Source organism: Venturia canescens, chromosome 3, assembly GCF_019457755.1.
Source record: "Venturia canescens isolate UGA chromosome 3, ASM1945775v1, whole genome shotgun sequence".
Classification (NCBI taxonomy): domain Eukaryota; kingdom Metazoa; phylum Arthropoda; class Insecta; order Hymenoptera; family Ichneumonidae; genus Venturia; species Venturia canescens.
The window spans coordinates 4,732,629-4,749,760 of record NC_057423.1 but is presented as its reverse complement, the minus strand read 5'-3'; the positions used below and the strand labels follow the sequence as shown (position 1 = coordinate 4,749,760).

At 45.8% G+C, this 17,132-nt stretch overlaps 1 protein-coding gene across 6 annotated transcripts in view; it reads left to right on the top strand.

Annotated features, from left to right (window-relative positions):
• The first annotated feature begins 1,069 nt into the window (after window positions 1–1,069).
• Syx1A (Syntaxin 1A) overlaps window positions 1,070–17,132 on the top strand; it is a 46,274-nt gene continuing 30,211 nt past the window's right edge. For 3 of the 6 annotated variants that reach the window (XR_006260417.1, XR_006260416.1, XM_043414909.1), the window contains exons 1-3: window positions 1,071–1,329; window positions 6,703–6,789; window positions 11,872–11,971. Coding sequence is in view for 2 of the 6 variants with exons in the window: in XM_043414909.1 (XP_043270844.1) it covers window positions 1,297–1,329; window positions 6,703–6,789; window positions 11,872–11,971 (220 nt within the window). In the remaining 4 variants the exon portion in view is untranslated. Of the gene's footprint in view, window positions 1,330–6,702; window positions 6,790–11,871; window positions 11,972–17,132 lie in introns of all 6 variants that reach the window. The other 3 variants (XR_006260414.1, XM_043414908.1, XR_006260415.1) reach the window with 2 other exon arrangements.

The following is a 17,132-nucleotide window of genomic DNA, read 5'->3' as shown; positions in this document are numbered from 1 at the left end:
ACTCGTAATTTTTGTTACAACACAATCGTGAATGTACCACTCAACCGGGCATTTTTTTAATAGAAAAAATAAAATTTGGCTCATAATGTCATTTTTTCGACAAAATTATTGAGATATTCATTGTAAAAGAGATAAAATGGGTTAAATTTTGTAGCGACACCTGTCGATAGCTGCAACAGTGGCGTAGAATTAAGGCGGCAAAGTTTCGACCGCTTCCATTCCAAACGCGGGATATTCGAAAAGTAAGCTTAATACAAATAAAACGCTGCTAAAATAATACACACAGTATTATACTCTGGAATGAATAAAAAAAGCATGAGTTTATAGGAAGTGTTTCTTGAACAAGTTTTTGAAACATGAAAGGTGTTTAAACTGTAGGAATATTGAGAGGTCCCTTTTGTGATTGGTAGATTTTACTTCTCCGTATCCTCAATGGCTAATTCCCTGTGGTATCTACGGAAATGTACCACGATTGGTAATTTCTTCCAAACATGTTTCATAGATGACGAATTAACGTTCTTAATTATTTCAGCGCCATTATCGTTTGAAAAAAATTATCAATACCGTCTATTTCCCGTAATAACCATCAGTGAAAAAGTTATCGCTCTTGAAATTTTTTTTTCGACATTTCGCGTTTAAAAGAAAAGGCGACTAGTTTTCGTTCTTGTTAATATTTTGATAGGGGTGTGTGACATTTTGAATTGGAATGCAAAACACAATTCTCATTTGGTGTTTTATACGAATTTTAAAAACCCATTGCGAATATCAATGTCACACTGTACGTAGAATATTTGTTAAAATTTTTACGTTTAACAATTCTGTTTAAAATTTTTGTTTCTATTAAATTCCCCCAACATTTAAATTCCCTCTCGGATCGGATAAAATAATGAATCACAGAGGGCGTAATATATTCAGCGAATCTCGGAAGAATAATCATGAAATGAAAAGAGAGCATCATCGTAAGTGGGCAAATGGCGGCTTTTCACGGGGCGCCACGGGCCTTCGGTCACAAGACTGGCTCGGACGCTGACGTCATCGGCGCGTGCGCAGTGGGGGTAAACGGCACTGCAGAAGCGCTCGGAGTGTGGTCGGGGAGAGTTGTATCGATTTTACGATCGGTCTTCGGTCTCGCGCGGGCTTAGTTGCGCCTCCACAGTTTCGCTTTAGTTTTTTAGTGGCCGTGCGACTCACCCTACGCATCGTGTGTTCTATATGGATAAAAAATCGTGAATGGGATTACCAATTAGGTGCTACAAATTCGTGCGTTCGTTTACTCGATAATCGTCGTTTAAAATCATGACCAAGGATAGATTAGCAGCCCTCGTTGCGGTGAGTTCACACCGAGTTCGGCCTCTCACTTCTCATCACATATCTATATACTCGAGCTATACAAGTACGCGCGCGCGCTACACAACACACACATACACACAATCTATGTGCATTAAATCGTCAGTGGACGTATATTTGTGTGGACATTTCCGTGTATCTGTGCATTTATGTATATATCTATATGGTGTTGCAAACCGTACGTGCAAGAAGTTTTCATGAGAAACGTCAAGTGTGGAGCCTTGGAATGAATTTTTTTGCCTCGCTCTTTCCGAGGGACTAGAAAAACGCACATATAACCTCAAAAACAGTACTATCGCGAGGATCGTTTCAAATATAAAACACATACAAACACGGGCGATTGCACGAGGGCGTTTTTTTAATGTATTTCTTTTGTCCATTGTAACTTGACGCGAGAAATTGTTTTTCAAGATCTTTCGAACAGTCCGTCTTCTTCATTCCCTCGATTTTTCTTTCGATATTAATTTTTTTGTTATGCCCCGCGACAGTCGGAGGAAATGAAAAATCATGCGAAAAAAGTAAATCGCGTAGTAAACGGTACAAATGCCCCACCCCGATTTCCGGTTCACGCGAGTTTTTCTCATTCGTTTGACAGATCTTTTTGACGTTTCGTGCCTGACGGAATTTTTTATCTTTTCCCGAGGTCGAGTAGTAGGGCGGGAGGGGGCTGGAGGGTGGGGCGGCGAGGGGAGGGGGCACCCGTTGGACGAATACTTGGAGTCAAACGCCGGAAACCGGCTTCTATTATTATATATATATCTATACATGCGTGTTTTCTACAATGACAGGTGTTTAATATTCGTATTGTCAAGAAAAATTTCAACTCACGATTCGTTCCCTCCTGCATTTTTGACAGTCTGTAGAGAAATCTGACATCCATTACCACTCTCATCGACCATTTATATTCAAGTATAATTCAAGCGAAAGACGGAACGTCCTTGTGACTGAGCAGGAGGTTAACTCTATACGGCGTTTATTTTTATTGATAAATTTATTATTTTCAAGTAATGCAGACAGTTTGAACGTTTGAAAATAATGTATCGCTGAGGGGCTCATGGTCGACGTCGAGTCTACGCGCCATGTCGGCTCAATCCGAATGTTCTCATTATTGCCTCGTGCAATCGTCATTAAAAAGTGACTAATGAGGATAGATTCGTCGGCTCTTGACTCTTACGTTGACGAGATGTCGGGACCGGTGTCTCGAAAAATCAACACGATCCAGTAAATAATAGTTTTTCAAATGAAATTTTATTTTTAATGATTATTCGATATTCGAATGGATGTAAAAAATCTTGACAACGGCGAATGGAGCGAACGGAATTGAAAACGGGATTAGGCGGATATTTAATCGAGCTTTTCCTATTATCGGATTCGATTGATATTCCGATCAATTTTTCATGATGTTTATGACGCTCAAGTTTGCAACGTCGGAGTCCAACGAAATGAACGAAAAAAAGATTTATAAATAATCATTTTTTTTTGTTTCGCGAATCATTGATGTGGGTTGAAATATTAGAATAGCAAATTCGGCAGGAAACAAAATTGAAGGTTTACTGGAATTATTCGAGAGTTTTTTTAGACCATTTCGTTGGACTGGAACGTCGCAAACTTCAGCGTCGTTCACGTTCAGTGTTTTCGTCGTCCAACATCCTCCTTTTACGATTTTCGGCTAAACGAATCGAGCAACGACGATAAAACGAAAAGTATTTTTTTTACTTCTCGCTATTTCGTATGGGGAATGAGAAATTTTATTCTTGGGAAATAAAAGGACGAGACGCGAGTACGAGGCTCGGCTACGCCGTAATCATTTCCATACGTTATGTCAAAATATGCATTTATGCCCAGCTTGACAAAGTTTACCAACTCGTTCAGGGCTATTTACGTTCTCTTAACGTTTTCCTTTTCTTCTCGTTCTCGCACAGGAGAAACTCCAACTTTTTATTGTTCTCACCGCCGGCGCTGCCGCCACCGGGAAAAAGTCACTTCCTATTTCGACAACGCTGATTGAACGCCTGGCTCACTAAGTTACGCCCCTCCCCCCGCCTGGCCTCTGTCACGTTTTTTATCCTCCGAGCCTCGACGCGATGACGCACACCAGGCTTCGAGTCCGTCCTCTGCTACGGAATTACTATAATTTTATTCCTTATTCGCGCATAATGTTTATTCCTTCGAGGCGCATCTTGGGGGGCCATGTGTTCAAACAATTTCGTCGATTTAAAAATCATTCGTTCGACGAGTCTGATACGAAAGATTTTTCTCAAATTTTCATTCGCTTCTTTTTTATTCACCGAGTTCAAAAGATTTCCAATGACGTTAGCGTTCTTCTTTAAACTAACGCCACCGCGTGAATTTGGTGGGGTGAGGATGCGTGTGAGACGAATCGAGACCGGCTGGCGAAACGACCGCTCTGGCGCCCCAGCACCCTACCAGTTGTCAATAAAATTTTTCTTCTTTTCTCTATTTCTTTAACGTCTTTTTCATTCCTCTCTATTTCGTGCGAAAGCAATACCAATTTGTTGTTGATATTTCTCCTGACCCAAATGGTTCGCAAAAAAATATTGTTTCCTTACTTGAAAACTGTAAATATTTTCTTAACGGTCTCCAACCCGGATTTCTCTATCATTTTGAAGTATGTTTCTCCGCGCATTGTCCAGAGTATCATTGCCTGTATCATTTAACACGTTGCCCAATAATTTCGAAGAAATCGGATGACGACGATGATAATGATGCTGAGCTTCCGAGTGTGGTTTTCCCAGCAGAAGCCGGAATGTGCGATTTTTGGATAAACTTCCGAAAAGCCCATACCCCCAATCAATCTGAAATTTGGTATACTTATGTATTTCGACGCGCTGATTACGAATATGATATGCAAAATGGCCGCATTTTTCATTTTCAAGGTCAAATTTCGAAAAAAACCGATTTTTCTAACGTACTTTACGTTTATCGTGATAAATATAGATTTTAGAGAAAAATGTTTTAGATAAAAGTTGTAGGTCATTAAAAAATAGACATTTATTGTTGAGTGCATAATTCGTGTAGAAGCAGTATTTAAGGAGAAAAACACGAAAACGTTCCAGAATCTCTATATTTCGCTAAACTCCATTAGTTTCGATATTATGATCTACTCACTAAATACATAAGTATACCAAATTTCAGATCGATCCGGGGTACGAGCTTTTCGGAAGTACACCCCGATTTTTTTTAGTCTCCTCTTCATTTTTTTATAATATATTGATTCGAGAACCTAAGGAAACGAAGAATTTGCAAATTGCGGTTCTCCAAATGAATATTCCCGGGACGAAGCGATACCGCGGAGAAGGATTAACCGGGAATCCCCCCCCCCTGGTTTGGTTATATGCAGGGTTTTTCCATAATCCGTCTCCGCGGTATCGCTTCGTATTTCCGAGACTAAGCTCGAAAGTTGCAATTCACGAATAAATTTTTTCTTCCAATTTTTAATAGGAACAAATTTTTAAATTAATTTCTCCTGAACAAATTTTTCCGAGACAAACGTTTCGGTCCCACGACCGGCATTTGTGTCTATTTTTCCCTACAGAAATCATTGGATCCCCGCAGGAGTTTCCTGTATCCCCGAAACTATTACAGTGAGCGCAGCAGCCCACGTAACTGTGCACGAAATAGCCGGGGACGTTACTCGGAATAGCAAATTGAAAGACGTTCGGCAAGGAGCGTTTTCCGAACATTGATCTACCGATGAAAAATTATATCGGCCGAGCGGGTTCACAATAAAAAGAAATGAGAAAAATGAAAAGCTTTTCCAAAAGGCTGTTGCGTTCAGTGAAGATTGAATTCGAACGCGGGGGCACGATTCGCTGCAAAAACCGTATACCAAGAGACTCGGCGAAGTCTCGCGGGACGTTGTGTTCGCCGATGTGGACTCGTACGTCTCGTAGGTGCTGCTGTGTCCGCGCGATGTGCTCGTATTCGCGATGGTGAGTTACGTAACGCCTCTCGGTGTTAATTGTGCCCCGAGGTAAATGGCTCGCAGAACGAAACCGCATCCACGACGATGAGCGAATGTGAAAGAGGAAGCGCGGCTACCGGATGCGCGGCGCAACACCTTAAAAACTGGATTCAAACCGTTGCGCTCGCGGGCAAGGGAGGGACCCTGGAATCATGCGATCTTTGAATGGGACCGAATTATCGAATAAAATTGATGATTCGTCGGAAAAATGGGAATGAACTAATAAAATTGTTAACGCGCGATGCGATAGAGTATTTTCTTCATTAAATTTGGCACACGTACTCGTTTTAAATTGCTGCGAGCGCTCTTTCACTCTCACCGTGGGGGGAGGTACCGACCGCCCCGACACGCGCCTCCGAGAATCTCTATTAGCAAGGTGAGAGCTCGAATGCTCGTTAATTTAACGGAAATGGTTAAAAAGCGCTCCGAACGTATCGGAAACTCTCCCGGCGGCCGGCGCACCATTCGGAATATTTCGATAAACGAATTTACTCACTTATGCGATATATTCGATAAAACACGGTGCTCGGATGCGTCGAATGATCTCCGCGAAAGCTCAACGACAACGCTCATCACGGTTCATCCGGCTTTTTGCCTATTTTCTCCTAGCTTCCGTAGCAAACATTTCAAACATTCATTTTAACCAATAATATCACCGTATAAAATTGAACGCGATGGAAAGACCCGAGAATCGAAGGACACCGCTTGCTCGCGAGCTCGAGCGTCTTCTTTTAATTTTTCCAACGATTAAAATGACGCTCGGGATCACGCGTGCCTGCGAGTCAAAGATTTGCTGAGCGCGCGCGAGGCGCGAGAATCGAGACCGGACGAACGAGAAAAAATAAGGAAAATTAGATCGACGAGACGATGCTCGTGGAGAGTAAAAGCTTTACGCCAACGTTTTACTTTTTTCCCCTCTCCGGTCGATCGATATTTCGTTTCACTACCGGGGGTTTATCTTTCTCGCACCCTTCGAGCACGCAGTGCGAGGGACTACCCTACATCGCGCGAGTGCCCTAGTGAGAGGGACCTAACGCCAGGGGCGGCGCGCTTCACCAATACACGCATATACTTGTATACTCGATACTTGATTCCAACGAGATTCCAATCGGCTCGACATTCTCGGGGAAAAAAGTCAATATTGGTTCCCCTTAGTTATGACAGAACACATCGTTTCGACGCTTTATTTTCATTGATCGATCTTGCTCACTCTGGCACATTTAACTCGATACGCGAGCTTTACATCGAATATGATGCACCGTGATCGATGATGATGAACTCGTTACTAAATAATCGGTTACCGTTTTCACGCAGCGTCGATCGAGAATGGATTTAATTGTAACAAATGGTGTCTCGTTGCTTTTTTTCAGGCCCAGTCGGACGATGACGACGTGGCGGACGAGGTGTCCGTTCCCGTGGGCGGTCAGGATGATTTCATGACGGAATTCTTCGCAGAGGTGGGTACTTTTATCGATTCTCCCTAAAAACTTGTCGCATCCGTTCAGAAGAAGAAGGACTTTCGTATTTCCAGTTTGAGCCTAAATTTTCTTGTTGTTTGTGTGATCCGGCCGATGAGCGGTTCCGCGATCAATAGTTATGAGCGGGCGGCATATCGGATCACCGCGATGCCGGCTCGCGAGCACAGGCGAACGAGTTTAATCGTTAAATAAGCTGTAGGGACAGGAATATTTCGTTGGCGAGTATTACAACACCGTGTGCAATTCTGGAACGAGGTTTTCCCGGAGGTCAATAATTTTCCCGTGTTCGAATATACGGCTGGCTGGTAAATTTATAAAGGGAGAATGCACGCACCGTAAACGTCAGTTATATAATCCGAATGGCCTGGCTGGTGTATGTGCGCGCTCTCCCGGGTTTATTTCTCTCTCTCTTTCTCTTGTCCTCGGTTTGTCAGTAATTACTATCGTCGCTAATTAGAGGCTAGCGCGTAAATTCTGCTGTCGACTTCTGCAAGCCCTTCCGGCCTTTTCAACCCACACCGCGAGGGCGTCGCGCTGGTGTACATAGGAGCTCCTGCATTTTCGACATTTTCCGCTCGGCTATGGTTCTCCGTAGCCGCGGCATAATCGTGGGCGGCCGCGCGCGCGCGCGCGCCCCCGTACCTTTCTTCCCGATGAAATTCCCGATACGCGACAAAACAACGCCCAGCACCGAGTCGCTATTTCCGCCTATCCTGTGCGACGTCTTTTCCCGTCGGAGCACACGATTTAGGCGCTCTCGCGGACTCTCTCGACACATACTCGATAGAGGCTTCGACGCCCGTACACTTACGCTCTCTCCGCGCCCCTCATTAAGCCGACGCCCTTTCATTCAGCTTTTTTCTTGCACTCCATTTTGCTCGCGCATTCTCGAGCGCACTCGTTCGGAGTTTCTTCTATCCGCTAGTTCCTTTGGCTTTCCATAGGAGAACCCTTCGCCCGGCTCTCGAGCTTCCGAGACAGCGACCACTCTTATCGTTCAACTAGCAATCGGGACTCTACAAAAACCGACGGAAACCGTCCACGCGCTCATTCGCCAGTTAAAACGTTGCTTTGTATCCGGAACGCCGGGAATTCCGCTGCGTCGACGAAGCACGTGGAAGGGGGACGAAACGAACTCTGAAAAGGCGATCACCGGTTACCCACCACTTTTTTCTCATGTTTCTCATAAAAATAAGCAACGGATGCGCCGAACTCGTCGGCACTTCTACCATCTTTCGGCAGGCGCCCCGTGGAATTCCCTCGTGAATATCGAAGATCCAATGAAATAGTATAAGATTTCCGTAACTAATCCATTCCGGCAGATGATTAGATCGGCGAGTACCCAAATAGGAGGAGACTTCCCGGCAGGCCTGTCCTCGAGCGCCCGGAGCCTCGAGGTCCGGATGTATATCGGTTTGAATTTAAAACGAGCCTTTTTTTCTCTCACTTCGTTATCCGTTTCCGCGTAACGTTCCATATTCCCTCGTTAAAAGCAGGAGATGGGAGCGTGGCTCGGTCTACCGCGCCACCGCTCATTCGCACTCATCCGAGGTCGCTGCATATCGAGCTTTCTGCTTTTACCACTTTTACCATATCAGCACTCGGCCCGATGCCAACTCGTTACGCGATCTCGAGTTATATCGCGTTTCAGCCAGTCTCAGGCCAGCACCCCCGTATCAATGCCGCTTGTCGAGGTTCAATCGAGCCCCCGCTGTCGCCACCGGAGCAGTCGCTCTTGCAGTTATGTAGATACTATTTAGTCAGACCGGCGGAATTACCGCGCTTCGCATATGAGAGCACGTATTTCATTTTGGAGAGGAAAAGCGATCTGCGCTCGTTCAAGAATGTCTTGCTACTCGGGAGGTATTGAAAACACTCGCTCACAAAGTCCTCTCTGTGAACGAGTAACAAAATAAATGTATTAGACTAGAACGAGTATGGAAAAAAGTGAAGGAAACGAGAAATCGTTGCGATCCTTTCCCGATGATTCCTTCCCTCGACATTCGCTATCCCGCACCGGTACCCTTGCGCGTTCTTTTTTTCTTCATTCTGCTCCTCTGACGTGAGAAATATCTTTACGACCTCATCTATACGAGGAAAATGAATATTCAAGCTTTTTAGAAGCTGAACGGAAAAAAAAATCGCCATCGCGATCTGATTCGGGCTCGACAGTTTTTTCTTGTGCACGATTTTTTCTGGAAGCAGCTTAAAAAATTGCGCATCTCGCCTAAACGTGAGATCGTTGGGAACTTTTCATAGTCTCGCACTCCCATAACCGATATTTTTAGAGCTCGCGTTGTACTTGGTTCAATGTAGCGAATACCGTAGCGAGTTTTCCCACCCTGGAAAAATGCTACGAGATTTTTCGCCGGCTGCTGGCGCCGCTCCGTTCGAAAGTACCGCGCGGCGATACGATCGAATGGATTCGTAACTGCTATACTTGTGGAGCATTCACTTATCGATGACGAATGAATGTTGATTCATTTTCCATTGTCATGATTCATTGAGAACCCACTTTGTAGATTCTCACGACGTTGAAGTTTGCAACGCTGGAGTCCAACGGAATTAACGAAAAAAACATTTGTAATTCACCAATTTTTTATTTCACGAAATCATTGGTGTAAGTTGAACAACTACGAATTGCAAATCCGGTATGAAACAAAATTGGAGAATTACTGGAATTATTGGAGAGCTTTTTTACATCATTTCGTTGGACTCCAACGTTGCAAACTTCAGCGTCATTACACCAACGCACGGGTGATGATGAAAATTCCGGATGCCCGTTTGTCCGATGTCACGATCGGAATGACGAACCCTCTTCGCGGTTTCTGTGATTTTCCCAAAACTTGGTCGACTGAAAAAAGCGAATAAATGTTTCCGCTTTTCCCTCGCGCCATTCGAATTTGCCTCGATCTTTTATGATTTTAATTTGCTTTGTAACTCTCGTTTGTACTCGCGGTACTGTAATCCACCGCGACTTAAATAAAGCTATGACTAACGAGGGTACGAGTCGTACCGAACTACGCGCCGATTCTGGCGTTGATAATCGAAAGTGAGTGCATCTTGTATCATCCTATGTATGGATGCGAACGTGCCCCTGGCCTTCCGCGTAACCGTGCATTTTCATATCCATTATTATCCTTCGCGCTTTATTCGTTATCTCCTGACGAATATTTCCAATATTTTCAAGACAAAATACGTCATCCGTTATTATATTACAAACACTCAACGAATTGTAGGTTTTTTCGGTATAACAATCACTCGCTGAGAAACTGTAACGAGCGTGTCGAGGAATGTGAGAGATTTTTCGAGCTTTGCATGAATTTGAACTTTTGGAAGCTGCATCGGTACAGAGAAGCAGGGTCCAGAGATAAAAATGGTCGCTGCTCCGACGCGGAAGTACGAGTCGCTGAAGCCGCGAAAATATTTCAAATCGCCAGGAAAATAAAACAATAAGTTATTCCCGTGTAAATAAAAAATATTGTATTGTTTCCCGTAATTTTGGTGGGTTTTAATCGTCATCCGGGTTTTGCCGAGCGCGGCTCTTTCGCTCCGAGTTTTCTTAGGTCGGAGATAGAAAAGAAATCAAGTCGAGAGACAGCTCTCGTTCGTTCGGCTCGTTCGTGCCGGAGAGCGGACGTACGACGGGACGTTGGGACTGCGCGAGCATTCGACTTTTTTATGCTCCTTTCCTCGCGTACTCGGCCGTTTGTACATGCTCCTCTATCTATTCTCGGGAAAGCGAGGGTGGTAATCGACCAGACGGCGCTGGTTACTCGAGCTTTCGAGGGCTGCTTTTGTCGAGAGCGTCGTTTCTGCTTCTTTCTACTTCCGAGCGAGAGCCTGCTCTCCTCTCCGGCAACCTCGCCGTTCCTCCCCGCCAAATCAGCTATGTCGCATTCGTATTTGTGGATTTACACGTCGCGGACGTCGTTTCTCGTTTTATACGCCAGGCTGCTCGGCCTAACTCTGAGCCGTGCCATAATGACGGCGATGATGATTGTCCTCGGGGCTCAACAGTCCTAAGGGCATTCGCATTTTTTCATTACGCCCGGGGCTTTTCTCTTCACGCTTGCCCGAGTCCTCCGGGTCAAGCTACAATCTTTAGTTACCGTTTACGAGAAACGCAGAAATTGCATTGCTCCTCCGAGATGAAAAAGAGAGAAAGATTGGGCAGAGTCCGGCTCAGGGTGTGGGGGCAAAAGCAGAGTTGGGCCAACTGCGAGTCGCAGGAGGTAACGGAATTCCCCTTTCCTCGAACCGCCGCATTTTTTATTTTCCTCTCTTTTAGTAGTCCCGGGCGCTACGTGTCTCGAAACAGTTTCATTGTTGCTCAAGCTCGAGCTTTTCGGATTATTCTCTGGCTCGCATCGCTCCGCGGTAACAATTCGAGCGTTACACTTCCGTATTTTTTCCCCTCCTTTTCCAATTACGCTCTCGTGTAGTATTCGGCTTAACTCAGCTCTTTTGGCCTTCCGATTAGCGAACGAGAGAGCGTTACACTGTCCAGAAGATTACGTTCCGCGATCTCGCTTTCTCTCATCATGTTTCATCGCTGTGCGCTGCCCCTATTTCTGTCTTTCCTCCCACTCTTGACTTATTTTTCTCGATACGACTTTCCTTCAATTCGAATGACTTTTTGGAACGAAGATTATCGGACGATCGGTCAACAATTCGGCGCATCTTACCTATAGCAAGAGAAGCGGGGCTCATCGAACCTCACGAGTCCAGAACTCTGACAATCCCGTCGGTTCGCTTTGAAACGTAATTAAAAAGCAAACGCCAACGAGACACGATCCTATCGAGATTGCGTGAGCGTAATTTCCATTGTCGCAACTCGGCTCGCTTACTTTTGAATTGCGATCTTTCCGATGAGTCGCGTCAGACGCTCGAACTTTGTTCCCATCGGAGAGTAAAGAAACACGCGGGACCTCTGACAAGTTGAAGCGACCGAGACCCGCGAATTGTAAGATTTCGAGACGATTATTCGCAACGAAAACTCAGGGATCCCAGCACTGGCGGTTTATTTTTAATGCAATATTCTTGTTGTTTTCCATCAAGGTGGAGGAGATACGTGAAATGATCGACACGATCCAGACGAATGTCGAAGAAGTTAAGAAGAAGCACAGCGCCATCCTATCAGCGCCGCAGACCGATGAAAGTGAGTTGGACTTTTTTATTCTTAAGATGGTTCTAGATTTTCGAAAATCATAAAAATGTGCAATTCCGATGTTAACGGAATTCTGCAGAGCGACGTTTTCTGCCGGCGTTGCACGAGGCGCGCGGGTATATAGCGGGTGACGAAATTCGGGCTGGGTGGTAATCGCGAGCACAATTGAGGCTTTGATCCGGCGCAAATTCAAGTTTACTCGAAAACGTGTGCGAGGACGAAAGTGAGTAAGTCGGGGCCGGAGGGGAAGCGGGACAAGTGGAGCGACGAGAGGCCGAGAGAAATGCGGGCGGCGTTCGATATTCTCCGTAGTTGTTACGAAATTCAATGGCAAACGCGAGAGTTCTCGTCACGCCCGAATAGATGAACGCGTACTTTCCCGAATCTTGGCTACCCTCCCCCGGCACCCCCCGTTCTGCCCTAATGTACATAAACACGGGATGGATATGAAGGGCTCAGGGCAGCAGGAGAGGCCTTCGATAATCGTCCTTGCTCCGGATGACGATGGGGTGTGTGCGCGGGCGTGCGCGGGTGTGAATATTCCAATGGCACATTCTCATCCGCTCGACATCGAGCGGATGAGAAACTGCTTGAACCTTACGTGCTGCTCCCGCCGTCGTGGCTCACAGTTATATATTTTCATTCCCCGTCCGATCTTCCGATCTATATATTTGCTTTCCTCCCTCGAGGCTTCCGCTTTTTCTTCTCATTTTTCCACCGATGCCTCCCACATTCCCTTCTCCTTCGTTCCATACTTGCGGTGCATAACACGACTCGCTCGACTCGCTAGATTCCGCAAAACTCTGCTGCCGCTCCTTCCAGCTACGTTAATTATTCCTTCCTTGAGTACCCTCTCGAGCGTCAGAGATAGTTGCATGTTAAACGTTGCATGCTCTCGCTGCTCGCTAAACTTTTCGGCAAAAATGCTTTCTCCTCTGTCGCATGGTCAGCGCCCGGGGTTTTACCTATTTATCTTCATTCCTTCCAACCATTCACCGTTCCGTGGAACCTCCGATAAGAGGTACAACCCTTGTCTAACGGTCTTTGCCCGCGTTAATTATTTACCTTGAAAGCAGGGCTGGCGTCGCTCGAGTCAATGGCATTTTATTCAAAGGAACAAAAAAGGCACATCATTTCTACGAGTTTTTTTTTTCTGCACTGCAGACAGATATGAAAATTGTTGATTCGAAGGGAAATTAAAGGCAACGAATTGTCGACGCACACGGAGAGAATGAAATTTGAAAAATTACCGTGAGTAACGATACTGCGGCGAAGAACCGGAAGTCAGGATATTTTATACGAAAAAAAATTGAATTTTCCTATAAATTAAATATTTATTGTTCCAAGTAGGAACTTTTACGGGAGTATTTAGTCAATTTTGACGTCCTATCTGCAATATTTACTGTTACAAAACTATAAAACTTCCGCAAAATCTTCAAAATTTTAGTGTGTTACAGGGCTCTATACTTTTCGTTAATTCGTTCCTGCAGTAAAATACATTACGGTAAATTTTACAGTGAATTTCACGCTAAATATAACCGTTTAACTCTCTGCGTAGGAACGAGAAAATTACGAAAATTGTGTGGAGCAGAGGAGAGATTGATGAGCCATGACTTTTGACCAACATTTCATCTCTTTGATTAAAATAATGATTGTGTCAAGCAGCGGATATTTAAAATAGTTTCTAGGATTCAATTGACCTTTTAACTGCATCACACTTTTGGGAGAATGGGGAAGCATGGAGCTCGGACGGAGCGAGATGAAAAAGAGTTCGCCCAGTACCGCGAGCATTTGGATAATTATCGCGTTGAAATTCCGCTCGGTTGTGCATAATAAAAAGCTGGCAGGCGAGAAGGGAGGGATTTTCTACTGAGGCGCGAATTATTTGTGTCCCGTTGACCACGGAGCGCCACCAAGTTTGCGCGGGACCGTTTTGACACGCGGTTACGTTTACGCCTATTCACGCACACTTGAAATACGAGAATAAAGCAGAGTCTGTAGACACTGGGTACGCTCGGATGTCGGTGGTTTCGAGCTGTCGCTATATTGTACTTGTCTTTCACCTTGACTCAACCGCGATTCTACGTGGCGTGTACGGGAGAACCCACCCCCGGGTTCCATAACGTGTCAGATGCATCCTCACGTCAGATTGCTACGTTGAGTAATAGTGAATTGAAAATCAACAACGATCCGTTGGGTTTACGCACGCGTATCGTTGCGATTGTGTGTGGGTGCGTGACGGGATGACAGAATTTCACGATTAATCCGTCGAGTTGAGAAAACGTTCTCCTGTCGGAGATGCTGAGATGATCATCCCCCTTTCGTCGTGTCTCTTAGCGCGGAGCGGTCCACTCGGAATTGGAGTGACGGACTACCGAAACGTTTTGACATGGAAATCGAGTCGTTCTCGATCACGATTAAACGGATTACGAGCCCGAGGGGCTCGTCATTTCGCTCAAAATCTTTAAAAGCAGAAGATGCGGGTCATCGTCGATTGAGGATTTCTCGCGATTCTTCGCGTTCGGTTCGATAAGTTATTCGTACAAACTGTTGAATGGAGCAACGGCCCGAACGCGTACTCTCGAGACGTTTTTTAGAGGAACTTGTCACGCGAGCCATTACCGTTCGAACCTGGCATGGGCCTCGAGCATGCGACATTTTTAACACATTCGCAATAAATAAAGTTGCTTTCAATTCATTCATATATCATTAACTCCCGCTCATTCTGCAGGCTGTTTTTTCCTCGCTTATTGCCGGCAATTGTGTGTTTGTACGCACCAAATGTCAAATCTGTTTCCCTCGTCCCGGTACATAGTATATAACAACGAGCGATGAAAGAGCCGCGATTTTTTTTCTCCTTTCGAGACAAATTGGAGCTGAGCTACCATTGTTTTTTCACCAGAGGGACTATTTCATGGATTTGCATGATTCATGAATCGGGCATTTGAGCCGCGTGAACAATCCGGAAAGCGATGGAGAAGCTTTTGTCCTGCACAGTTCTCCCGCTCCATCTCCCCTTGTTTTTGCGTCTCAGCGCCGGTTGCTCATTCCTGCATGCGGAACACAAACCCTCCTTTCAAAGCGTTAGTCGCCTTTTACTCCCTTTCGTGAGGATAAATTATTTTGAATTTTGGTGCTCCGTAAGTCCTTGCGATCGATACGGCTCGGTGGCGTATAATTGCAAAAATCCTCACCGATGTTCCGCGATTTCTACGTGAGTGGCTCAACTCGATAAAGGCGTTCTGGTTTCCAAGTGCTCGGCTGCTTTCTGGCAGAGTGCCTCTATCTCTCCATCTATACCTATATCATTGCTCCCCTCGGCCATATCTTCGGCTTGCCAGACGTTTTCGGGAATTGCCTCACTTCTATCAACGACCACTTTTCTTATCGATCCTGCCGCTTTCTATAGCCTCGCACGGTCCTGCTTTTCGCTAGTCGCGTCAATACCAATCGTCACGTCGGACCGGATGAGATCCGATGTCTTTCCCTGGATTGGTAATTCTCAAGAGCCTCCGGCGAGATACCGAGTAATGAGTTTTGCTAGAAAAATCTAATAAAAAAGATTTGAGTCACGAAGCCTGTTCGGTGAAACATCGAGAGCTGATATGGCGGCTCCCTCCACGCCGCTCGTACCTCATTTTCGCTGAATAACATTGCTCGACTCGCAAATTGCCCATTACTCGTAGTTTGCTCCTGTTTGCATTGAAAATTTCAAGCTCAGCCAGCTTCCTCGCACGTACCGAAGAGAGAGAGAGGAGTAACCGGGCGGAACCGCAAGGGCGGTTGACTCGATTTTCCGAGCGACAGCGCGCGATTGTGCGGGGATGCGAGACCGGGTGACGGTACACCCGCTGGGACGTTGGTGCAGCGGTGGTTAATGTTTGTACGCGAGAGTCCCCGCTGCGATTCGTAATCAGGGCAAGCGGTGAATATTCATAACCTCGATTCGACGGGGTTTTCCGACACATTCGGGAATCGTGGTCGCCCTTGTCCCGCGCGTCTTCTCACGACTGAATTCGCTCAGCGTCCCCGTCAAAGGGCACCCCGGATGATTATCTCATTCGTTCCGCACGCGACTCCTTCTCGCCGCTCATCCCTGGGCATCGATTCTCGATTCTTCTGATTTCTCAGCTCTAACATTTCTTCCTTCACCGATGGGACGTCGCTATCGGAGTTTCCCCGGATCGAAGGACCATCGACGTGGATCGCATTTTAATTTTACGCCCTCTTATTGCGACCTCCTGGTACAGTTTCCCCTCAAACGTAGTCTCATTCTGTACCTGCGTCGTTGCTCTCGACGCGTGCATCATCAGGCTGGCCGTACCCGAATAATACGTTACACCAACGCAGCTTCTCGTTACGAGAGTAAAACGGGAGGATCGACCAACTGTTGCTGATTCGACAGCTCGTCCGGCCGCGCTTCTAATCAACGTTCAGACTTAACTCTCGCCTCGCTACGTATCTTTCTCTCTCGCACGTGCACGCTTTCATTGATCACTGCTCCCCGCTCTCCCGCCCCGCCGCTCTACCGCAACTCTCGCAAACTCTCCGACACATCCGCGCTGTCGCATCGCTAGGTACGCGCCGCTCTCCTTGCACAATATTCCCGTAGGATATTATCGAGGTCGCGCAATCGGAAATCAAGAGAATCCCATTAGCTCTACGTGAGTGACAAATGTAACGCGTGTTGGAGCGAGAATGCGTTAATAAGCGTTCATCCGCCTCCGCAATATTCGAGAAATTTATTCGCAATGTTACTTGCTGCTTCTTCCATTCTCCAGTATAATTAAACATCGAATTGTCTATGCAATTTCAACTCCCCGAGTCGGAAGTTTGAGCCTGTTTTGATGCGCCTCTGGTAGGAGGTTAAGGCACTACAGTAGAACATAAAAAATGAACTCCTGCTCAAAAGCCCAATACGGCGACAAATTTACCTTTTCTCATTGGATATGCCACGTTTACACGCATACAGGCAAGCACGTACGCGTGGATTGATACATGCGTGCTCATAGACAGCTTTTTTATGATGACTGTTGAATTTTTAAATTTATAATCTAGAACTCGATCTTTGAGAACGGATACTCTCGTCCGGTTGGTGAGCAACTAGTACTCAGTATTTCTTTATCGTAACGCAATCGGGCGAGGCCTCGCA